Here is a 25,661-nt window from a genome sequence, read left to right as displayed (position 1 = left end):
GAGTAAGAATGAAAAAAAAAAAAAAAAAAAAAAAAAAAAGAATGATACACGGAATGAAACGAGCCTATGTGGAAGCAAAAGAGGGAATAGAGCTAGAGATAAGAAAAGCAGAAACAGTCCAGAAGGAAAGTGTACAGAATGAAACAAGCTAATGCCTCAAGGAATTCCAAGCAACTCAGAAAGGCCAGAGCGCAAGTCACAGGAGAAAGTAGCCCACAGTGAGCTGGAGGAGTAGGCAGAGGCCACATCACAGGCTGTCCATGCCATGTAAGAGTTGAAGTGGAGACTCATTAAATTCTTTTAGGGAAGTGGGCAAGGAGCTCATGTTTGTACTTTACAAAGATTTTTTGGATAACAGGGCTGAAAGATGGATTGGATAAAGATGAGAATGGAGGCAGAGAGAAGAATTCAAAGGTAATTACAAACGTAAGAGATGATGCACTTATGGCCTAAGGTGGTGATAAGGAGGGGGAGATTCTAGACACATTTAGGCAAATGGAATCAAGGAAGAGTGAACAGTTGGATATTAAATGTGAGTGAAAAAAGGAGTCTTGAAAAGCTCATATTTCTTGGCCAGGCACAGGGGCTCACGCCTGTAATCCCAGCACTTTGGGAGGTTGAGGCGGGCGGATCACCTGAAATCAAAAGTTTGAGACCAGCCTGGCCAACATGGTGAAACCCCATCTCTACTAAAAATACAAAAATTAGCTGGGTATGATGGTGCATGCCTGCAATACCAGCTATGCCGGAGGCTGAAGTCGGAGAATCCCTTGAACCTGGGAGGCAGAGGTTGCAGTGAGTTGAGATCGCGCCACTATGCTCCAGCCTGGACAACAGAGTGAGACTCAAAAAAGAAACAGAAAAGCTCAAATTTCTGGGCTGGGAAGCTTGGTGGATGCCATAAATGGAGATAAAATATTGAGGAAGAGCAAAAGGAAGAACAGACTTGTGGAGATAAGATGATGAGTCCGGTCACTTCTGAGTATGAGGAATATTCTAGTGACATATCCTACCTATAGCCCAGTAATTATGTAATTCTGAAGCTAAGTAGAATGATCTTGATAGTTTATATACTTTTAGAATTATTCAGCAATTAAAACTAAGGGAAGGCTGCCCAGGAATAACATACAGAATAGGATGAAAAAAGAAACCTAAGATAGAATCCTAGAGAACAATAATACTTGGGGTTCAAAAAGCAAATAAAAATAGAGAGTAAAACAGACAAAGAGTGAGGAGCACAGTAGTAGGAGGAACAGAAAAGGCGGTGTCACAGAATGTAAGGGAGGCAAGCGTGTCAAGAGAAAGGAGTAGTTAGTGGTACAGAATTACCTCTGACTCTTCCTGCAGCCGCAGACAGTTATCCAAGAAAAGAAGTGATCGGTCAACAGACTTTCTGACCCTTTTTATGGAGGCTGCTTCCTTACAAGACACTTCTCCATCGGAGAGGCACTGGAACCAATCTGGCTGAAGGGCCTGCTGAATTGCCATGAACTTGGAAACAGTCATTTCCATTCGTCCTGCAACACTCCACACAGACACAGACTGCCATGGAGCAAAATGATGAGGAATCAGCAAGAGTAAAATGCAAATAAAAATAAAATAATTAAAATGATAAAGCAATAATTCTTTACAACTGCAGAGATGGTGACAATTCAATATCCACACATGGTGGCTAATAGGATCTTATAGCTTACAGAGAATCCTTCAATGGTCATATAAGACAACTTTTGAGCTAGCCCCTAAGAATTATTTGTTATACTTTTCTAACCATCTTCTGTTCTCCCCTGTCTTACCTGCCCCACCCCTACCCAACCCTTGCTGTTCCTGAATACACCAGACTTTGATGACGCTGTTCCTTTTGACTGACAGTCCCATATTTCTTTTTTTTTTTTTGAACACTTTTTTATTGATACATATTTGTATACTTTTATGGGGTACATGTGAGACATCTTACATATAGAGCAAGTGTAATAATCATGTCAGAGTATTTGAGTATCCATCACCTCAAGTATTTATTATTTCTAGGTGTTGGAACTTCTACTTCTTGGCCTGGCAAAATATTATGTGTCCATCGAAACACTGAGTTCACATATTAATCTCCAAACTTCCTGCGCATAATCCATCACTCACTCCTCTATGCTTTTACATCAATGTGTACTTATTTCTTTATAGAAATGATAGCACTTATTACACCATTCTGTATTTGTCTGACTAGAGTATCCCAATTCATGTTTGTATCCCAAAAGCACAGTCTAGGGCCCTATATATTTTTAATATCTAGTGTTTATTAGACTGAGTTAGATATAGAATTAAAGACTTAAATCTCCTAGTTCACGAGAACATATATTAGTAACATTCTATCTTTGCGCTAAAAGCAAAACTACCATTCAACCCAGCAATCCCATTACTGGGCATATACCCAGAGCAATATAAATCATTCCACCATAAGGACACATGCATGCAAATGTACACTGCAGCACTATTCACAATAGCAAGGACATGCAGTTAACCTAAACGTCCATCAATGACAGACTGGATAAAGAAAATGCAGTGCATATATACCATGGGATATCATGCAGCCATAAAAAATAATGAGGTCATGTCTTTTGCAGGAACACAGATGGAACTGGAGGCCAGTGTCCTCAGCAAACTAATGCAGGAACAGAAAATCAAATACCACATGTTCTCACTTATAAGTGGGAGCTAAACGATGAGAACACATGAACACAAAGAAGGGAACAGACACTGGGGTCTACTTGGATGTGGAGGGTGAAAGGAGGGAGAGAAGGAGAAAAGATAACGATTGGATACTAGGCTTAATACCTCGGTGATGAAATAATCTGTACAACAAAACCCCATGACACAAATTTACCTATGTAATAATGTTTACATGTACCCCCGAAACAAAAAAAAAAGTTAAAAAAAAGGAAAAAAAAAAATTCTATCTTGGTTACCCTACAGCATCCCTCTTCTTAGATCAACAAGGACATAGATGGAGGGCCAACATATAGCTGTTTTATTTTGTAGTAAGGCATCAGAATTACTGTTTAAATGATTCCTCTCCCTTATAATTTGGGTAGATAATGGAAGTCAAAGTATTTTCTTTTCCTTTTTTTTTTTGAGACAGTCTTGCTGTGTCACCCAGGCTAGAATGCAGTGCACTGGTGTGATTTTGGCTCACTGCCACATCTGCCTCCCGGGCTCAAGTGATTCTCTTGCCTCAGCCTCCCAAGTAGCTGGGATTACAGGCGTGTGCCACCACACCTGGCTAATTTTTGTATCTTTAGTAGAGATGGGGTTTTGTCATGTTGGACAGGCTGGTCTTGAACTCCTGAGCTCAAGCCATGCACCTACCTTGGCCTACCAAAGCGCTGGGATTACAGGCGTGAGCCACCATACCCAGCCAAAGTAGTTTCTCTGGAATTCAAATTACAAAATAAATAGAAGCTTAAAACAGGAGAATGAGTAAAAATAGTGTTCTGAGGAGCACAATTACTAAATATTGCTGATATTAATAAAGTGAGTGCAGGAAAAGTATTTGCGTTTGTAAAGCAGCAGTACACACCGAAGCCTTGCCAGAACGCTGTCCTCAGGGATAAGGCCAATGAGGCCACCTCTCAGCTGAACACTTTTAATGAGGTGCTTTTGATACTGTTCTTCACTAGACAAAATCTCTGGCTGTAGACCCAGCAGACAGTATTACATTGAGGTTCTACTACATATAGTTATACATGTGATAATACTCATCAGCAACCTTTCCCTACTCTTCCTGAAGTTGTTAAAAATCCAACAAAGCATGGTGCGGAAAGACTATTGTTTTCCCCTATCATAGCAATTTCTTTTTTTGGCATGTATTTGACCCTCCTCTACCCTCAAATTTTTTTGCAACAATGAAAATGCTGAGGATATGGTGTTCTTCATCTTAAACTCATCTTTAGGCAGCCCTATTCTAACTCCTTTTTTTTTTTTTTTTTTTGAGACAGAGTCTTGTGCTCTGTCGCCCAGGCTGGAGGGCAGTGTTGTGATCTCGGCTCACTGCAAGCTCCACCTCCCAGGTTCACACCATTCTCTTGCCTCAGCCTCCTGAGTAGCTGGGACTACAGGCACCCGCCACCATGCCCAGCAAATTTTTTGTATTTTTAGTAGAGATGCAGTTTCACCGTGTTAGCCAGGATGGTCTTGATCTCCTGACCTTGTGATCCGCCTGCCTTGGCCTCTCAAAGTGCTAGGATTATAGGTGTTGAGCCGCCGTGTCCAGCCTCTAACTTTTATAAACCATCCCATCCCATTCCACTATAATTATTGAAATAAGGAAAAGGTATAAGGGATCATCCCAGACAGTGGGATCTGAACATCTGAGGGATACACAGTAGGCTGACTTCCTGGGAAAAAGCTGCAGCCTTGGATGCCCTTCTGAAAACACACCTTGTTTGTTACATAACCAGCTGGGCAGGGGCTGACTGGATCGTGCAGGGAGCAGTACAAAAGTGATTCTGGCATGCCTGTATAAACACAAAAAAGAACACTTGAAAGTGCTTACATCAACAATGACACTGTATTATAGCAGGTAACAGCTTCACAATGTACACTGCTGAATAAAGCAACTCTAAACACTGTCAGTAGGTGGTATCTGAACTTGGAATTATAGGAGGCCTATCAATATGCATAAAAAGATTACTAATCTAAAGAAAGAAATATAAAGGTTCGCGTCTAATAGGTACTGAGCTGCTACAAAGGAAAGATATATCTTAAAGCACAATATACAATGAAAGTATTTAGTGACACGTTGATCTCATTTGATTTTACTCAAAAGAATTTACTATCAAATATGTTTATTCCAGGTACCATCCAAGGGGAACTAGCTACTGGAAAGATAAAATGATATGGCCACAAAGTGATCTCACTAATAATAAATCTCAATAATATTATGGGTCCCTAGGGGCAGAAGTTTAGAGAAGTTATAGGATGCTGCAAATGGATCTCATTCTTAGTAGTTTCATTGATTCACGATGACAGTTTCTTAGGTTCTTCAGTCAAAAAGACAATCTTTTTTTAAAAATGCAAAAAAATGTTTAGTAAACCATGTGCTTAAATATCATATGCTAGCCTACATTTTCATTAAGGAAAATAAAACAGGATTCCACTGAAAAAAGACAAAAACAAATAAAGCAAGTTTAAAACCTCTGTAGTCTTTTCACTTTATTTTCCCTAATTTCAATTATTACAATGATCTCTAGAAAGCTTACATTAGCTATTTTCACTTAATTATATGCTTGTATACTTTAAAGCTGGTTATTAAAATTAGGTTCAGGTCAAGGAGAATGATATTTCATAAATTCCTCTCCTAAAATACAGGGCTTTGTGATAACCAACAGGACATGATGCAGTTGCCCTCAGAATCAGAGGACTGAATAACCAATGGAAGCAGGACTTTCATTCAAGTGAGTCCTAGATATCGGAAAACGCTTTAGGAGAAAGTCGTGTACAGAAGAACTGGTGTTCTAGCTGCCACTGTTAAGCTTTTCCTATTAATAAATAGACGCATACATCTGCATATAAAATCTTATTTCTGGAATAGAGGATATTATTAATATATCAGAATACAGCCGTATATAAACGCTTCATCCTCCCCTGCGTGTCTGAGATTCAAGCATGATGAGACTACTTTAGAGCTCACGCATGCCCCATGCAAGTTCTCACTGCTGAGTCAGATAATCAGTGCCTGGAGCATCTGCCCCACACCTGTCTGGGTTCCCACCCCTAACCTGGGTAACTTTTACTCTTCCTTGACCCAGCTAAAATGCCCCTCATCTTCTCTCTCAAGAATCCTTTCTCTGGGTTTTTATGGAGGCTTAAAGAAAAAAAAGAATCCTTTCTTTATTCTGACCACCTTGCACATATACCCCAGAGCAGGTTATCTGCTCCACCCTCTGGCCTGTCATGATATCCATACATATCCCTAGTCCTGTAAAGCAGTCACCACAATTTTTACTTCAAAGTAAAATTTATATTTTAAAGATAGAATTATCTATCTTTATCCCAGCTAGGCTCCAAATTCCATGAGAGCAGCAACTGTTTCCTATTCAATCTTGACTTGCCAATGCCTGGCTCTTAGATGTTCAAAAAATACTTACTAAAATTATGAATAAATAAATATATGAATGAAAGATCAAAGAGGCAACAGCACCTCCAAACTCCAAATTAACACATCACAAGGCACATATAAATAACTTAATTAATTTTTACCTATAAACTTTCCAACTCCTTCTTTATATTCTGTCAAGACTTCATGTTGTTCTGCTCTGTAAGCAAAACAGAAAAATACATAACATAATAATGCATCATTCTGTAAATACTCTGTGCAACTGCAGCCCTCTTATTCTCACCCAAATAAGTTACATCATAGTAAATGCTGTCTTGAATTACATCATTATTCAAGAGTTCTAACTAACTAGGTTAGGTTCATTAGCCAGAATGAAGGCCTTCAATTTGCTAGTGGTTCAATGAGACGTGAAACTGGCAAAGATCAATTCCTTCAGAATACTTGAATTTTCTTCCTTCTCTTGCCCCTTTAAAATCTCTGTTGTTAACACAACACTGCAGAGTATTATGTTAATTGGTCATATAGTAGGCTTTTCGATTAAGTATAAAGTCAGTATATACATTACACAAAATGATCTAACTTCGTTAGTTCTGTTTCCATAAAGTAGTATTAGCAAGTATATGTGCAAAAGCAGAAAACGCTTTGAGGCTGGTGAATGATAACAGTTCCTGAACTCCAGGTGTAGCTCTCACAGAGCATCCCCTGACCTGTCACCCCTGGGAGCAGTGGCAATAGGGCAGGATGGGACTGTAGGTTTGGAGGAAAGGTGAAGCAGATCTAACATACAGGTCTGGTCTGAGGCTACCACATTAGGGCCAGAAAATGTATAGTATTTGAAACCTCTCTCTGATTTCATTATGAAAATCAACAAATCATATATATGAACAACAACAACAAAAAACTTTCTCTTTTTTGCACCTAAGGTAACTAAGCAGCTGCCAGAGTTGATACTTGAATCATCGGTTCTAACACTTACAGGGATGACAGCGTAAGCTGAGCCATGGCGGGAACCCCGTGGATATTACGCAGCGTGTGATGGGTGAGGTGTGGGGCGGAGCCAGTCTTGGTGTACAGAAGGCAGCCTGGAATATCCATGGTGTGGTCCCTTGTTTTGCCCAGGTTTTTTATTTTTCCTAGGCGACAGCCATTAACTACCTTGGTAAGACTCAGCTTCATCCTAAGGGATTCTTCTAGGTCCTGTCAAGAAAAGAGCATTAAGTATAGAAGGAGCTTCACAACATCTAAAGGCCAAGCATTTTGCAAAAAAAAAAAAAAAAATCTTCAGAAAAATGAATGACAGCATGCTTATTACTGCTTCCAGTCTAAACATTTTCATAGATATCAGGAATGGGTGAATAGGAAAAGACATAAAGAGAATAAGATACCTTCTCCAAGGTGCCAGAACAATACATTGGCATCAACTAATTTTAAATTTAGTCATGGAATTTTTGTCTGAGCTGATGAAAACCGAACAAATGAAAGAACAGAATTAGAAAGACTAATCATGGAAAGAATGCCATGAAGCCAAGGCTCTCTCAGCCTTGAAAATGTACACAGAGAACAGTAACACTGCTTAGGCCATACCGATTACTGATATAATCCATTTTTTTTCTTTCTCCAATTTGAGGGAATGCTAAGCAATATAGCAATGTTTTCCTAATAATGCTGTTAAGTGAAGAAAACAGCACCCTGGTGTTTATGAAAATATATGGAAAAATAAACGTCAAAAGATAAACAGATTATCTCCAAGATAGGATTATTTCCCAATTTGTTCTTATATGGTATCCAAACAGAAGTGAGAAACTGTGTGGAGCATACATGCGATTCATAAGCAATGTGTCATTACTTTTATAACTGGGAAAGATTAACATGTGTTTAAAGAAAAAAATAAAGATATACTTTCTAACTTTTATAGATATACAGGGAAAAAAATCAGAAAACATTATTATTAGTTGGGTGCTCCTAAATGATTTTGTATTCAGTTAAGCAAAATACTGAGCTCCACTTTTAAAATGCACTACAGAACTTGATAAGAACACACATCACCTGCTAAATGTTACCAAATATACCAACATTTTATAAATACTTCATTACATCTTTACAGCAAGTACCAAATCTTCTGGAATTCTTAAAAACTGGGCCAGGCCCAGTTTTATTAGTTGATAAATGAGCTATCAGAGAGGCTCCAACCTTAGATCCCATTTTCTTTTCTTTTCTTTCTTTTTTTGTGGGCACGGAGTCTCTCTCTCTCTGTCACCCAGGCTGGAGTGCAGTGGCACGATCTCAGCTCACTGCAACCTCTGCTTCCTGGGTTCAAGAGATTCTCTTGCCTCAGCCTCCCAAGGAGTTGGTACTACAGGCATGTGCTGCCATGCCCAGCTAATTTTTGTATTTGTAGTAGAGATGGGGTTTCATCACGTTGGCCAGGCTGGTCTCGAACTCCTGACCTCAGGTGATCCGCCCACCTTAGCCTCCCAAAGTGCTGGGATAACAGGCATGAGCCACTGTGCCTGGCCAGATCCCATTTTCTAAGCATTATACCATACCATACTCTGAAAGTCAACCATTGTTAAAATGTCACCAAATAAATAAGACATATCTATCATTAGTTAAATATATTCAAGAATGAAAACATTACTTTTTTTTAGGAGACATAAATTCTTAAATTTAAATAAAATAGCCATCTCTATCATTAGAATCTTAGCCATTAGAATAACTACTTTCTGGAAAAAAAAAAAAGAACAACTACTTTCTGTACAGTCTACGAAGATATTTCATGCTAAACACAAATTATAAAAACTAATATAAGTGTTTGATGAAACCCTGGTCAATTTTCTGTAACCATAATACCATTATTTCAAGTTATCACAAAGATAGAAACATAAAAATAAGTGTCATTAGAACACACAGAAATGGACACTGGTAAGGAAAAAAGGTTATATTTTAATAAATAGTATAAAAGCTATTTTTTTACATACCCTGTTGTTACACATTAAGACTGCTAAAACAAGAAGGTTCATTTCAAAAAACTGTAAAACTATAAGCTAATAAAAGCATACTCTAGAAAATATGAGAATCATAATCCTTATTTATTAGATAATACTGATTTCAAGTGATAAAAATGTATTTTATATTTTAAACCAAAAGAGCTCTAATGTGAAATTTAAGACAGCATTTTGTAATCTAAGTAGCTCTGGAGAACTGAAGCAGGGGGAAGCACAAAGATGAGAAATGTACTTCGAAGCTTCATGAATCAACACCCGTTGTTCTGACTGAATACTGAAATCAACCAATATGGAACACTAGATTTGTTGAAACATAAATAAGAACTAATGAAAATTTAATGGACCAGAATTTTTTTTTTTTTTTGAGACGGAGTCTCGCTCTGTCGCCCAGGCTGGAGTGCAGTGGCCGGATCTCAGCTCACTGCAAGCTCCTCCTCTCGGGTTCACGCCATTCTCCTGCCTCAGCCTCCCCAGTAGCTGGGACTACAGGCACCCGCCACTTCGCCCGGCTAGTTTTTTGTATTTTTTAGTAGAGACGGGGTTTCACCGTGTTAGCCAGGATGGTCTCGATCTCCTGACCTCATGATCCGCCCATCTCGGCCTCCCAAAGTGCTGGGATTACAGGCTTGAGCCACCGCGCCCGGCCTGGACCAGAATTTTTAAATGCTGCAGTAACTTAAGCATTTCCTACTCTCACATACGTCTGACGGAAGAAACTGTGTTGCCTGGAGCTATTTCAGAAAAGGGCTAGAGACAGGAACTTGCTGGCTCCTCCAAAAATTCTGTCTTACTCCAAAAATACTCTCTCATCTGAGCTGTGTAAAGCATGTAAAGAGTTTAAATGTATACACATGAAGAGTGTTTTTTAAATTAAATTCACATAAAGGCACAAAGAACCTTCATTGGGTAAAACTAATACGTTTGAAAAATGAAGTATAGGAATCTACAATGTTACTAACTTTTATTATCTCTCCCCATCAAACCTACACTCTAAGTTTCTCCAGTTTATTAATAAATGACACGAACGACTGACAATCAAAGCTTCTGATAAGCATGAAATAATCTGCTTTTCCATGCAGTGTTAACTCAATTCCAGGTAAAAACAACAAACCCTATTGCTTTAGTAAAACTGTGCTTAATATCCCAGTATTGTATAATTGCTCTTAGACTTCAGAAAATCATTTATAGAGTTCCAGTACTACCAGAGACCCCTACCTGGGAATTCCTTATCATCACCTCACCACCATCACCCCTTCTGCCATTTTATTGTAATGAGATTAGGCCTGCTTAGTCATAGGCTTATCTAGAACCTGAGCCTCCTGCAAAAAGGCCTGTACTCTTTTTATTATGTCTTTTTTGGTTTTTTTGAGATAAGGTCTCACTCTATTGCCCAGGCTGAAGTGCAGTGGTGCAATCATGACATTTCAGGCTCAAGTAACCCTCCCACCTCAGCCTCCTAAGTAGCTGAGACTACAGGTGCCCAACCACCGCACCTAACTAATTAAAAAAAAATTTTTTTGTAGACACGGAGTCTCACTACATTGCCCAGGCTGGTCTCAAACTCCTGGGCTCAAGTGATCCTCCTGCCTTGACCTCCCAAAGTGTTGGGATTACAGGCGTGAGCCACTGCACCCAGCCAACTATGGCTTTTAAGTGAGAGTAAATTTAACGTGCTAGGAGATGTATTCTTTTTTTTTTTTTTTTTTAGGATATCCTGCAGCATACCATGGCCACTTAAAAGAACAAGATTTTTCAAAAGTGTATGTGAAATCTATGAAACATCTTTTTGTTTTTTTCCCATAGAACATACTGTGGAAAGTCATAAAAAGAAAGCGGCTTTTGGTTGGGCACGTTGGCTCATGCCTGTAATCCCAGCAGTTTGGGAGGCTGAGGTGGGCAGATCGCTTGAGCTCAGGAGTTCAAGAGCAGCCTGGGCAACACAATGAAAACCTGTCTCTACAAAAAATACAAAAACTAGCCAGGAATGGTGGCATGAGCCTGTAGTCTTAGCTACTCGGGAATCTGAGGTAGGAGGATCCCTTGAGCCAGGGAAGCAGAGATTGCAGTGAGCCATGATCACGCCACTGGCACTCCAGCCTGTCTCAAAAACAAAAAAGAAGAAAAGAAAGAGAAAGAAAAAGAAAGGGAAAGAGAAAAGAAAAGAGATAAAAGAAAGCAGCTGTCAAGTTCTTTAACCTGTGCCAACAGAATTACACAGGGGCTCAAAGATCAGCCACCTGCTGCTGCTCCCTCCAGTGCCTTACAGTCTTGTACTGCTTGGTGGGCTGGCTGGCCACTAGTCAGGGATTTAGGCTTCTGCCTGGTAAGCTCAGCCTCATCTTTTCTATATATCCAGCACAGAGCCATCACTCAGGGTCAGGCTCAAACCTATCAACCTCAGAGACTAAACAATAAAATCAGTATGCACAATTATTTACTCTGAGAATCGAAAAAAGTAAAGTGGACCAGTCAGCGCATGCCTGCCCTAGAGAATGCAACACATGAAGCCAAATATGCCATGCAAGCATAGAATCAGAATGGGAAGAAGAAGGTACACTTATATACATAAAGGCAACTAAAAGGAAACCCACTGGTTCTCTTAATACAGTACCCCCATTCACCGTTCTGCTTTCCAGTTTCAGTTATCCATGGACATCCGAGGACGAAACATATTAAACGGAAAATTCCAGAAAAAACCATAAGTTTGAAATTGCATGCCATTCTGAGTAGCATAATGAAATCTCTTGCCATTTTGCTCTGTTCCACCCAGGACATAAATCAACCCTTTGCCCAGCATCTACATACTGTAGACGCTCCTCGCCCCTTAGTTACTTAAGAGCTGTCTCATTGATCAGATCAACTGTCACTGTATTAAAGTGCTTAAGTTCAAGTTGCCCTTATTTTACTTACGACTGGCCCCACAGCACAAGAGTTGTGATGCTGGCAACACGGATATGCCAAAGGCAAACCATAAAGTAATCCCTTATGAGAAAAGGTTAAAGTTCTCCAACTAGGAAAAGAAAAAAGACTGTTTGCTGAGGTGACTAAGATCTACTACTGTGCCTAATTAATAAATTAAGCTTTATTATAGGTATGTATAGATAGGAAACATCATACCGTCTGTCTATTCTCTGTCTGTCTGTCTATCTATCTATGTATCTATCTAGGGTTTCGATCGATCTATCTATCTATCTATCTATCTATCTATCTATCTATCTATCTATCTGGAGTTTGGAACCATTTGCAGTTTCCAGCATCCACAAGGGGTCTTGGAACATACTCCCCACAGATAAAGGAAGATTACCAAACAACCAATCTCAGCTTCTCCAAGGTTGGACACAAGGATTCTCTAAGAGTATAGAGGCAGCCAGACCTGGAAGCCCAGACCACTGGCTTCCAAGACTTACCTTTCTCTCAAAGACTTCTTTGTTTCATCCTTGTGTGAAGAAAGAATGAACATATTCTAGAAGTTCCCATCTTTTAACAAATGAGTCTCAAGTGTGATTAATCATCCACTCGGTCCTGAAGGCATCTTCTCTGTTCTTTCTCATCTCCCCTTCCCACTCTTTCCTCAACTGAAGAAACAACTTTCTTCATTCTTAACTGAAAGTCTGTAATTTGAGGTCCTTTGTAACTCTAAAGGACATTGGTCACCATGTTCTTAGAGGCAGGAGATGGGCTCTCCTGTGATATAATGCTTTAATCCCAAATTTAATTCTCACAACTTTAAAGATGAAATCCAAAATCCTCAGCTTAGAATACTGAACCCACTCAGCCAGCTGGAGAGAAATACCCACTTGGCTTTCTCTACAGTGAACGATTTTGGTGCTACATACTCACTTCTGTTGTTTGGGGCTTCATAAAAGTCCCACCCTAATCACAGTAACTTAATACGTAACTGAAGAGAAAAGTAAGGAAGGAAAAGCAGATGACTGGATTTAAGAAAAAGTATTAGAATAAACTGCCATTGTCAGTGATTCTGTTTTGTGGGGATGAATGCAAGTATTTTAAAATCTGAGGAAAACATCAGATAACGTACTATACTTCAACTGGAAACCAATATTAAAAAAAAAATGGAATTTTGTCCAGAGCTGGAAGAACCAAGTCTTCCTTTCTTCATTCACTGTTCAGATTATGGTAAATGTTTTTTATAATTGCACTTCTTTTCTAGAGGCCAAATACAATAAATTGTTACTATGAAGTAATAAAATAGTACACACACAAACACATATTCATATACATATTTTTAAAAACATGCTTTGAGAGTGATTATTTCCTTTTTCCCAAAGAAAGTTCAAGAAACAGATCAACAGGCTCCAAAACATTAACTCGTTTTTATTTGCCTTTACCATGATCCCTTCCCTTTTCCCTTATTGTGGGTCTGTTCTAATACTTCTGGTGTCACAGATGGCATTCCTGGGGAAAGTCTTAAGGAAAAACATTAAGAGTGTAAAGACAAATGACAGGCTGTCAGTGGATCTCTACCTTTACAAGGACTAACGAAGATTCCCTGCACTTCTGGCAACACTATACCTGTCCTAACACTTCCAGTGCGACCCACCACTCTTCATTTATCATGAGAGAAGGGATTTCTAAATGTTTCCTAGCTGGATTCTCTACATACTGTCATGGAAATGTCCAAAATTTCCTAAGGCAAAAGGTGAGAAGAAAGCTGTATATATAAGTGCACGTCTGCATCTCTTACCCTTCTCCCCCACACATGTACCCTTTCTATAATGAATGGTATATGCATAGAAAAATGTCTGAAGGACTTTTAAACAATGTGGTGCATTGAGCTGACTCAGAAACAACAGAGAAATGAAGAACGCTGGCCGGGCACAGTGGCTCACGCCTGTAATCCCAGCACTCTGGGAGCCCGAAGCTGGCGGATCACCTGAGGTCAGGAGTTCGAGACTAGCCTGGCCAACGTGGCGAAACCCTGTCTCTACTAAAAACACAAAAATCTGCCAGGTGTGGCAGCACACGCCTGTAATCCCAGCTACTCTGGATGCTGAGACAGGAGAGTCACTTGAACCCATGAGGCAGAGGTTGCAGTGAGCCAAGAACATGCCACTGCAGTCCAGCCTCGGTAACAAAGCAAGACTCGGTCTCAAAAAAAAAAAAGAAAGACATGAAGAACGCTACGATTCCAAAAAACAGTAACTGAAGACTTTTCCAAGGCATTCGGAAATCCTTACACCATTTGGTGGGGGAAAGAGATAATGATGACGTTAAACTTTGTTGAGTATGTGTGTTAAAAATTCAGAAGTAACTGTTAAACAATTAATGACAGAATGCATAATTTCCAAACTCACTGGAGAGGGAAGTGGGAAAATAAAGAAAAATGGATTAATCTAATAAAAGGCAAGAAAAGAGACCAAAAAAAGAAATAGAAAACACAAAACAAGATGGTAGAATTCCAAATGTCAGTAATCACAATAAAAGTTAAATTAATTTCACATATAGAAAGACATAATAACAGCAATTAACATTTATTGGGTATTTACTATGTATCAAGCACTGTTCTTTATATATTCACTCCATTAATCCTCATATCAAATGCATAATATAGATGCTATTATTATCTGCATTTTATGGATGGTAAACTGAGGCTGATAAAATCACCAGCTGGTAAGTGGCAGAGCAAGGGCTTAAATTATTGAAGTCTAGTTTTCAACGCTATACTCTAATAGGCTGGGAGCTTATGAGAAGTTCCATCTGGTCCACAAGCACATTATAATCAGTTACCATTTTGCTATAGTGTTCTTGTTCTTTTCCCTTTCTCCCTCCCGCCTCTAATCCATCCTCCCAGTCTCTGCAATCTTTCTCCATTCTCAAACATTTAAACATACTTGCATATGGAAGGGAGTGTTTTGGTCAGGGTTTGCTTTTACAAAAATGGAAACATACTATAATATATGCACTTCTCTGCAATTTGCTTTTCTCTCAAGAATAAACATTAGACGTCTTTCCTGAAGAAGAAACATAAAGCTAACTTACCCTTTTGAAAAAAACTTCGTGATACTGCATAGTTTGTATGAACACAATTTATTCAACCACCTTTCAGATAGACCAGTTACAGAGCTGGTCCTGGGATCGCTGCAACAGTCCGAGGACATAGCTTCCCCAACCTCATTCTCACCAATTTCAAGTCAACTTTAGTTTACATTTCCGGGCAGAATGCTTTACATACATTTATTTTTAATCATTCCAACACTCCAGTGATTCAGGTATTATCGTCCCCATTTTGCATGAGAAAACACGGTCTCTGAGTTATTAAACAAGTTGCCTAAGGTCACATAGCCACAAAGTAGCTGAATCCAAAACTCTTGTTCTAAATCTTTACTCTGCTTTATAAGCCCATTTATCACCCCAAATGGGCTGTCTCTGGAGACACCTCGGCTCAGCCAATAAGTCAGGATTTATCTTTGCTCCATGGGCCATCTCCATGGCCCCAGACCTCCCTAGGCACCTAGCTCAGAGATTGAAGATGGTCCCACCCTCCCATGGGCAGTTCGGAATAAAAATTTCCAACTGAGAACTCTACCCTTGAGCAGAGGCTAATCGAAAGGGACCCTTTTATCTCAGAGGTGTCGGCGAGGCTTGCACGATTTATGAGAATCTGAATTTACAGAAGCCAAGATGTACCAGAAGACCCTTAAAAGGGAAGGGGAGGAGACATGGCGGGAGTACTATCCCTGTTACTGCAACACAACCAGGAAGCGTCTGGGCGCGACGCGACTCATCCATTTCTAGCAGCTCCCACACCAGCAGGGCAAAAGGGCACTTACCTGCCAACAAACTATTCGATTCTTTTAGTGTTCAGACCCCTCAAACTCTTCACAGTTCACTACCACGTGTTAGGCTTGCAGAATTCTCTGCCCCCAAATCACTGCCTGCAGTGCAGACCCAATCAGGGAGTACTGCGTCATCATTGGGCGCCAGAAAAAAAGCAAAGCCGACATTAAAGCGAGCCTTGATGACGGCAAGAGCGAGGGCCCTCTGCCGTTGCTATGGTAACTGAGCCAACGCGAGCGGCCTGCGCAGAGCTTCGTGGGAGTGGTGGTTCGACGGCGTCCTACGCCTGCTTTCCTTGCGGGCGTAGGAACTACAATTCCCAGCGTGACCCGGAAGCTGCCCTGGCAGAAGAGCGGTTGTGGCAGCTTTGGCCGAGGTTCGAGCTCGAACTTGGAAAATGCTAATGGCGCCTCAGGGAAGGTCCTCCTCAAAGAAAAGGATGGGGCTGAATCGCTGGAAACGGTTCACAAGGAAGCCGAGTCCCCAGGTGATCCCAATCGAGAGCTTTGGAGGGCGGGGACTTGCCCAAGGGGCGGGGCAGTCAGGAAGCCAGTCGCGGCCCCTCTGTGCTTCCTGCCTTTTTATCCTTAGCTGACACGCCCCTGCCTTAACCGCCCCAAAGCCAGCATTGCCCTGAGTGAAGTGCTCTAGGATCTCTGGGGTCTGGGTACATTACGGCTTTGGTGGGCCAGCATCGTGGAAGAACTGTTTCCAACGCTTTTGTAAAACCGGAGGTGTCTGCTAATGCCCTTCGAAGTGAAAGGACTTTGCAAACTCCGTTCCCCCTTAAATTTTAGGAAACTTCTCGCATATTTCTTTCTCTCTCTCTCTCTTTTTTTTTTTTTTTTTTTTTTTGCAAATCTTGGGGGAATTGATCTTTATTAACGGGGGAGAGCTTCACATTAAATACCCTGCCTGTATTCCTGCCCCTCCACTTTTACGTAAAGTAAATAAACTCAGGAATGCCAGTGGATATTGAATACATTAATACTTGATTCACACAGGAATTTCTAAATTCAATCAACATGCAAAAAATAGATTCTCTCCGTGTCTGTCACCCATTTGGATGCATTAGCACCTGAGGATAAGAAAAAACTGATAACCCACATTTTAAACTTGAAAACATATGTGACATGTGCAAAGTCACAGTTGCACCGTGTGTGCTTTCCACAGACTACCTTTTTAACAGTCCCCAAACGGATGCTTAAAATCTAAATGAGAGTATTAAAATGGAGAAGCTTCTCAGCTTTCAGCTACAGAGCAGTTTCAGCCGCTGTTTTCACCTTTAAGTTACACTTTCCTAAATAATATTCTGTAGATGTATGTGGCCTTTGTGAGGGCCCCAGGCAATTGTTCTTGCAATTTATTCTGAATTTACCAACTAAATGCATTGGACATATTCCACATGGTAAATATGTTGCCCTAGATACTACAGGGCACAGGCTGGAGCATTAGGGAGACTTGGAAACTGAGGCTGCTGCTATTTCAATACATCAGTTGCATGATGTATTGAATCCAAAATAGGTTATGGATATGGACTTGATGATGAAAGGTAAAAATTTAGAATAATTTCTTAGGACTCCAAAAGGAAGGATTTTTCCTGCTAGAGCTCATTATTACTGCCTAGAGAGAAAAAGGGGAAAACATAGGGTTCTTTCAAGTTCAGTTGTGTTTTAATTGGATCAGTTCTTTCTTTGTTGCAGTGACAAAATTATTAAGCAGTACAGCTGCGTTAGTTATCAGTAAGATGGTTTGAAGGCATAGTGTTAGGTAAGTGAAAGAGAGTATTATATTTTTCCCACCTCCATGTGTCAACATGCTAGTTTGGATATCCCCTTATTTTATTATTATTAATATTATTATTATTTTAGAGAGCATATTTGAGTAAGAAGCAATTTATGAACTGGGAACACAACCAAAAGAGATTTAGTACTCCAATGACACATCATCAGGATATCCCCTTATTTTAAAAACACACCTGAATTTTTAGTAAAGAAGATAACTCTATTCGTTAAGTGACTATTAGAGGGAATTCTGCAAGCTTCTGGGTGTTTGTTTGTTTTTTTAGTAGATACGGGGTTTCACCGTGTTAGCCAGGATGGTCTTGATCTCCTGACCTCGTGATCTGCCCACCTTGGCCTCCCAAAGTGCTGGGATTACAGGTGTGAGCCACTGCGCCTGGCCAAAACACACCTGCATTTTTGGCAAAGAAGATAGCTATTTGTTGTGACTATTAGAGGGAATTCTGCAAGCTTCTGGGAGTTACAGAGAGTGAAGAAAGGAAATGTCCTGATGGTTTTACTTCTAATTTCAGATTAATACCTGACTGATCTGGGTGGAAATTTGTATTTTCTGCTTTGTAAAACAGTAGAAGTCAGATTGATTAACCCTCAGTTTTTATTGGACCAAACAAGATCCCTGATCTAGGTAAGATGAGAAAGCTTCTTGCTACAGGCTACTTATGAAAGGAGTAAGGAGAGGAACACACCCTTCTTTAAGCTAAAGATTACTTGGATAATCTGGCTAATTAATGAGTGCCTTTTTTTTTTAATGAGTAGCTTTATATTTATCATTTCTATATCTTGACTCTTAACCCTAAGGAGGTTTAAAAAAAAATAGCAGTGCCACAGGGTCCTATCCCAATTAAATCACAGTCTCAAGGTGAGCCTAGACAAGAAATAAAAACAATGTCCCAGGAAGGCTTCATGTTTTCTCCTCATACTGCTATTCTGTGTCTTTTATTGCTAATCATGCTGAACTTCCCACTGAAATGCTTTGGGGAAATAATAAAGGACACTGTTCCATATGCTTTAGTCAGAAGCATAGATTTAAATGGCAAAGTTGATGAAGATATTGCTGTGTATTAATGTCCTATGTATGTTATCTACAGCCTGCTTTTGGTCCTGACAATGTGGAACACTGGATAAAGGTAAGGATATTTCAAATTTAGAATAAAAAGATAATTAAGAGTCGAGCATAATCAGATGGAAAAGAAATATGAGTAGACCTCCACTTTGCACATACTCTGCTATTTTTGTTCCCACATGACTATGTAAGTTGCCTTAATTTTATACTTTTTAGTATTTTTTTGTCATAATTCTGTTGCCTCTCATGAAACCATTTAAGTAGGAATGACAAGAAAAGAGGTGTGTAGACATCGTTTCAAATGCCATGAGTATCACTTGAAGAGGATTAAAGGAGTTGGGAAAAGAAGCCTTGGGAGAGGATATAGTGGCCTTCCTCAGATGTTGGAAAGACTTCACTGTAGTTACAATAACATAGGGACTAATGGGTGAAAACTACATGTGCATCACAAATAAGAATTTTCTAATGACTAGTCCATCCAAAAGTGGACTGGGCATTCTTATGGAGATGTGTTTTCTACCACTGAAGCTATTTTAATGGACTCTAAATGGTCACTTAATGTTAGGCTAATGAACAATGTGTTTCAGGATTCAGTGAAGTGGGGATTGTGTTAGATAACCTCTGACATTTCTTACAGGCCTGAGATACGTATTTTTGAGTCCGAGTACCATTTAATTTGAAAGTACCATTAAATCATTCCAGGTGTGTGCTTCTGAGTGTCAGTTTGGCAGCTTGCCATATTCGATTCATTGTGTACCACATGTATCAAAATCATGCAACATTTTCCCTGGAAAGACCCTTCTGACAGTGTTTTGAAGAGTGATTACTCATCTAAATTGACATGCATCATGAGCACCAGATCCTAGATAGATGTAATAGATCCTAGGCCAAATGTAATAATTTTTAGCCATTTATTTATTCAGCTGGTATTTGAGTGCCTACTAAATACTAGCCCACTGTGTTGGGCATTGGAGCTAAATCAGAGCAGGTACAGTCCCTGCCCTCCCAGGGTTTACAGTCCAGTGGGGAATAAACAACTTACCTAAAGCTCATGAGAGAATTAAAGATGTAATGGAAGTATGTGGTGAGAGGCACTAATTTAAATGGGGTCCGGGCAAGCTTCCTGGATACTGCAGAAAGCCTGACTTAGAAGATGACTAAAGTGGATCTGCCATCATGAATGCTAGCCTTTAGGAAGACCATTCCGCATTATCTGGTAAGATTAGCTTGCATGTGAGTGTTGAGAGTCCCAGTGCCAGTATACGATAGGATGGTAAGTACTATGGAGACAGTCAGAGCAGAGGACGGGGAGAAGGAGAGCTGGAGGAGAGCGTTTACAGTTTTATATAAGGTGGTCAAAGAAGACATTACTGGGAAGGTGACATTTGAGCAAAGGCTTCAGGAGGTGAGGGAAGGAGGCCTATGGGTATCTGTAGGAGAGCAGTTCAGCAGTTCAGGCAGAGGGGAAACAAGTACAAAGGCCCTAAGCTGGGGACACACTGAGCATATCTGAGGAGGAACAAGCAAGGAGGTCCATGTGGCTGAAGTAGAGTGAGCAAAGGGAAGGGTAGCGAGGGGCTTGGAAAGCTCACAAAGGGCTGCGTGGCAGGACCTGGAAGCTCATTGTAAGGACTTTGACATTAATTCTGATTGAGATCAGGAACCATTGAAGGCTTTTGAGTGGAGTTGTGACATACATGATGTGGCTTTCATTTTAAAGGAGTCATTCGGTGCTGTGGTGAGAGGCTATTCCAGAAAACCTGTCAGGAAATTGTTGTGCCTTGGACCAAGATACTAGCAATGGAGGTGATGGGAAGGGGTCAGATTCTATGTATATTTTAAAGATAGAGTCATCAGATTTTCTGATCAATTATAGGTGGGGTGAGAAAGAGAGAGATAGATTGGATTAAGGACTCCAAAGTTTTCACCCTGAGGAATGTAGTTATCACTACCTGAGTTGGAAGAAACACAGCAATCATGGGAGAACACAGGTTTCTGGGAGGGGGAAGTTAGGGGTTAAGTTACAAAATAAATTTTAACATTTTTTTTTCTTTTGAGACAAGACTCTCACTCTGTCACTCGAGCTGGAGTACAGTGGCACAATCTCGGCTCACTGCAACCTCTGCCTGCCGGGTTCAAGTGATTCTCATGCCTCAGCTGCCCGGGTAGCTGAGATTACAGGTGTGTGCCACCACACCCGGCTAATTTTTGTAGTTTTAGTAGAGACAGGGTTTCACTGTGTTGGCCAAGCTGGTCTTGACCTCAAGTGATCCACCCGCCTCGGCCTCACAAAGTGCTGGGATTACAGCATGAGCCACCGTGCCCAGCTTTAAAATTTATTTAATTAAATTTATTTATTTTGAGACACAGTCTCACTTTGTCACCCAGGCAGGAGTGCAGTGGCATGAACACAGCTCATTGCAGTCCCAACGCTCTGGGCTCAAGTGATTTCTCCCACCTCAGCCTCTGAAGTAGCTAGGATTATAGGTGTGCACAACCACGCCTGGCTAATTTTTTATTTTTTAACTAGAGGTGGGGTCTCACTATATTCCCCAAGCTGGTCTCAAACTCCTGGGCTTAGGCAGTCCTCCCATTTTGGCCTCCCAAAGTGCTATGATTATAGGCATGACCCACTGCACCAGCCTAAAATAAGCGTTTTTATTCTGTGCAGGTAAATAAAAACACTAAGGCAGTTTGCCCACTTCTGCTATTTCTTCCCCCAATCCTGCAAATTTGGTCATGTTTTTACTAGACTCTTGCTGTTGAGTTAAAACATTCTAGATGGCTACAGTTAAGTGACTCTTTTTATCGCAATTTTATTGAACCTAATATATGATTGCCTAATATAAGATGGGAGGTTTCCTTCAGGAGTACTAATTTGCTGAAGTGTGGTTTACTCCACCTCTGGTTCATATTCATATGCAAGTCCTAAGGGCATGAAAACTAATAAAATATATTTTTTATTTAAAGTAAAATATCCATGTCTCAGGATCCTATCACTAATACCCTAAACAAAAGTTATCTAAATCTTAATAACCTTTTGTTCAAATATCAAAATTGTGAACACCTGTTAGAACTTGGTAAAATACTGCAATTAATTTAATGTATATGAAACCCCCCAGAATATTTGGGGGTAGATGTTTAAACCTCAAGAGTTTCTCCACAAATGGAAAGATGAACAAATCTTAGTAGTTGGTAGAAAATCAGATTATTGAATAGGAGAGAAATTCTCTAACTGAACAAATTTGTTGTCTTAATGGATTTTTTTTTTCTGTTATATTGAAGAGAGTGGAGAAAGCCTCAGAATTTGCAGTGTCAAATGCATTTTTTACTAGAAATTCGGATTTACCCAGAAGTCCCTGGGGCCAAATCACAGATTGGAAAACATCTGAGCAAATAGAGGATCATGATGAAATCTATGCAGAAGGTAAGAGAATGCATTTTCTGCTGTAATATTAACAATTCTTAAAGCATAACCCCATGATGCATTTCAAAGTAGAGAACGGAAGTTGTTCTTATTCTTGTTCTTAATTTCCCTTTCTTTCTACTCTCCTGAAGCTATTTTACTCTGGAATTAACTCCAATATTACAAGTAAGGATATACTTAAGCCTCATTTTGTTGCCCAAATTAGAACCACATCTAGAGGTGGTTTGATACAACAGCTGATTAGTGAATGCTGTAAGATGTTAGTCCTGTGACAAAGATGGTAGCAAGTTAATTTGATCAGATATTATACAGATAATTTGACTACAGTCTATAAATCAGTTTTACTCCTGATAAAGAGACTCTAAAAACAATCTAACCTTCCTATGTCCCAGAAGCATGTACTCTTCCGGAATTTGGTATTTTCGTTACTGATGCCCTGAGGAACTCTACCATTTAGGGATGGAAGGAATCAGGAAGGACCAACAAAGGAGACTGAGAAAGGGAGGCCACTATGGTAGATGGAAAGTCAAGAGTGTGATGTCCTACAAGCCAACTTCCATTTGAATTCCTTATGTCTCCAGTTATTCCATTTATTTCTTCATTTTTTCAACATATATATACTCTGTGTTAGGTACAATTTTAGGCACTGGAAGTACTGGTTAAGAACAAGAGAGACAAAGCCCTTTCTTTCATGAAATATACATTTCCTGTGGGAATAAAGAAAATTTTACAGTGATCCAGTAGTAAAAAGTCATTCAAGTTCAGACCTGAGTCAGCGAGGAGCAGGGAGTCAGCTGAACAATGTGATGGGGGAAGCATCCAGGCAGATGGAAAGGGAGCATGAAGTACAGACAGGCATGGTGTGCTGCAGGAAAACCCATGTGGCTGGAGCATCCCCACAGAGAGAAGCTGGTGGGAGTGAGGAGAGGGCATGTCACATAGGGCTTTCCAAGCCTGGGGAAAGAATTTAGATTTTACTCTGAGTATGACAGGATAGAATTGAAGAGTTTTAAGCAGAGGAGTAATATGACAGTTTATAAAATATATGAAGGATGTAGCAGGGCGTGGTGGCGGGTGCCTGTAATCCCAGCTACTTGGGAGGCTGAGGCAGGAGAATCACTTGAATCCGGCAGGCGGAGGTTGCAGTGACCTGAGATCTTGCTATGCACTCCAACTTGGGTGACAGAGCAAGACTCCATCTCAAATAAATAAATAAATTAATTAAATATAGGAAGAATGGATTATAGGGGAGAAAAAGAGAGGAAAGGGCAACCAGTGGGAGGCTGCTGGCAGCAGTCTGGGTGAGCAGTAACGATGAGTGGTTTAGAGTGGTTGATAGTACTGGAGCTAGAGAAAGGAGATTGTTTCTGAAATTAGCTTGTCTGATCTTGCTCACCTCACTTCCCACCCTGCCAATACAGACACACAATATACTGTAACCTGTTAAGGGTTCTGAGAAGTCCTGCAGTTAGAAAGAAATGTTTACTTGCCTCGTTTCCCATGCTGCCTAGACCATGAACCTCTTTTTATCCTGAAATCTGTATATTATCCTGAGAAACTAGTGATTCACATTAGGAACATGGTTTGGTGTATGGACAGAACAGCAGTGGATAGAACATGGTTTTCAAAGGTTGATACCATTTTTTCTCATCTCATCAACTATATTAATGTTCTACAAAAAGTAGTGTTCTGAGGAACATACTTTGAAAATGTGTGCTTTAAGGTAGTTTGTATACTTCTCATGTGGTCCATCATGAGGTATTCCTACAGTTTAACCCCTCCAAGGGAAGTTTTATTTGTTTTTGGGGGTACTTCACAGTAAATCCCCATGTACCAATACATATCATTTAGTAGGTATGAATTATTTTGCATATAAATTATTATACACATAAATGTTTGAATTATTGTACACAAGGGCTACTCAGTAAATATCTTCTCCATTTCTCTACCTCCCCCTAAAAGCCAGTAGCATTAGTTGCTAGTATGCTTTTAACACGTCGTTTATATTACTCTGATTTATTTTTTCCTATTTTATCTATATTAAATGTCTCTTGGCATCATTTAATATAAACACCCCATTCCCTAAGAACTAACTATGCAATAATGATCACAATAATGATGAAGATAATGAGAAGATAAACAAAAGAGCTGTTTGATAGTAATAACAGTGATGAAAGTTATGCTAAAGCAGGCATTTTCCCCATACCTAAATAATTTCAGGAGATTTTCTCAATAGCATTAAGAAAGAAATTCAAATGGAGGTTAGCTTTCAGGAAATAACACTCTTGGATTTTCCTCCTACCTCAATGGCCTCTCCTTCCTAGTCGGCTTTCCTGGTTCCACCTTATCTCTTCAACCCCTAAATCCTGGAGTTCCTCAGCACTCAGTCCTTAAACCTCTTCTCTGTCTACCTTCCTCCTCTGGTAATTTCATCCACTTCTATGATTTTAAATACAGTCTGCGTGCTAAAAACTTCCACATTTATTTCTTCAGCTTGGACCTCTCCCCTGAAATCCAGAGTATTGTAGCCAATACCATATTTGACATCCCTATTTGAATGTCTCCTAAACATCTCTAACCTAACATGTCTGGGACTGAACTCCTGATCTTCCTCCTCAAACCTGCTGCTATCCTTGGCCTTCTCCATCTCAGTAAATGGCATCACCATCCTTGCAGTTGCTTAAGCCAAAAACCTCATAGATTTCTTTCTTTCATGTCCCATATCCAATCCGTCAGCAAGTCATGTCAACTCCACCTCAAAACATTCTTTTCTAGAATCTGACCATTGGTGATACCTCCACTCCCAGGTCCAGGCCACCATCACCTCTCTTGTGGATTATTGTACTTGTTTCCCAATTGGTGTTCCCTGCCTCCGTCCTTGTCCCCTATAGTTTAACTTAATAGTCAAAGTGATTCTCTTAAAATATATCACCTCTCTGCTCACATCTCTCTTGTGGCTTCCCATTGCACGCAGAGTAAAAGCCCAAGTAGCTAGAATGGTGTCAAGACTCTAAGCAAGGGAATTTCAGCCTCAGGACTATTGACATTTTGGGCTAGAGAATTTTTGTGGGGGCTGTCCTGTGAATTGCAGGATGTTTAGCAGCATCCCTGGCCTATACCTACTAGACAATAGTATTACTTCCCCCAGTTATGACAACACAAAATGGCTGTAGACATTGGCTTAAGTCCACTGAGGGGCAAGATTACCCCTGGTTGATAATCATTGCCCTAAACACTCCCCTAAAGATGATCTGCACATTACCCCTCCAACCTCATCTCCTACTGTCTCCTCCTCACTCACTTCTCTTTGACCACACTGGCCTCCTTGCTGCTTTTCCAACACTGTAGATACTCCTGCACAAGACCTCTGCATTTGTTTTCCCTCTGCAGAGAATCATATTACCTTATACATCCTCACTTCTCTCACATTCTTCCCTTCTTTGCTCAAATATCTTTTTCTCAG

The 25,661-nt window shown here is 40.1% G+C and overlaps 2 protein-coding genes across 7 annotated transcripts in view; one reads left to right on the top strand and one right to left on the bottom strand.

The window, feature by feature from the left end:
- The window catches only part of QTRT2 (queuine tRNA-ribosyltransferase accessory subunit 2), a 79,981-nt gene that overhangs the window by 16,306 nt on the left and 38,014 nt on the right, over positions 1-25,661 (bottom strand). Inside the window, exons 1-5 of one of the 4 annotated variants that reach the window (XM_025376449.1) lie at positions 15,900-16,035; positions 7,080-7,300; positions 6,247-6,302; positions 4,426-4,502; positions 1,330-1,542 (exon numbers count right to left, since the gene is read on the bottom strand). In XM_025376449.1, coding sequence (XP_025232234.1) covers positions 1,330-1,542; positions 4,426-4,502; positions 6,247-6,302; positions 7,080-7,279 — 546 coding nt within the window. In that variant the 5' untranslated portion in view covers positions 7,280-7,300; positions 15,900-16,035. Of the gene's footprint in view, positions 1-1,329; positions 1,543-4,425; positions 4,503-6,246; positions 6,303-7,079; positions 7,301-15,899; positions 16,036-25,661 lie in introns of those variants that run through there. The other 3 variants (XM_025376448.1, XM_025376450.1, XM_025376451.1) reach the window with 3 other exon arrangements.
- Positions 16,157-25,661, top strand: part of CCDC191 (coiled-coil domain containing 191) — an 88,990-nt gene continuing 79,485 nt past the window's right edge. The window contains exons 1-3 of one of the 3 annotated variants that reach the window (XM_025376445.1): positions 16,157-16,393; positions 18,797-18,835; positions 22,057-22,198. In XM_025376445.1, coding sequence (XP_025232230.1) covers positions 16,304-16,393; positions 18,797-18,835; positions 22,057-22,198 — 271 coding nt within the window. In that variant the 5' untranslated portion in view covers positions 16,157-16,303. The remainder of the gene's footprint in view (positions 16,394-18,796; positions 18,836-22,056; positions 22,199-25,661) is intronic. The other 2 variants (XM_025376446.1, XM_025376447.1) reach the window with 2 other exon arrangements.

Source organism: Theropithecus gelada, chromosome 2, assembly GCF_003255815.1.
Source record: "Theropithecus gelada isolate Dixy chromosome 2, Tgel_1.0, whole genome shotgun sequence".
NCBI classification, from domain to species: Eukaryota; Metazoa; Chordata; class Mammalia; order Primates; family Cercopithecidae; genus Theropithecus; species Theropithecus gelada.
This window is presented reverse-complemented; position numbering and strand designations above follow the sequence as displayed.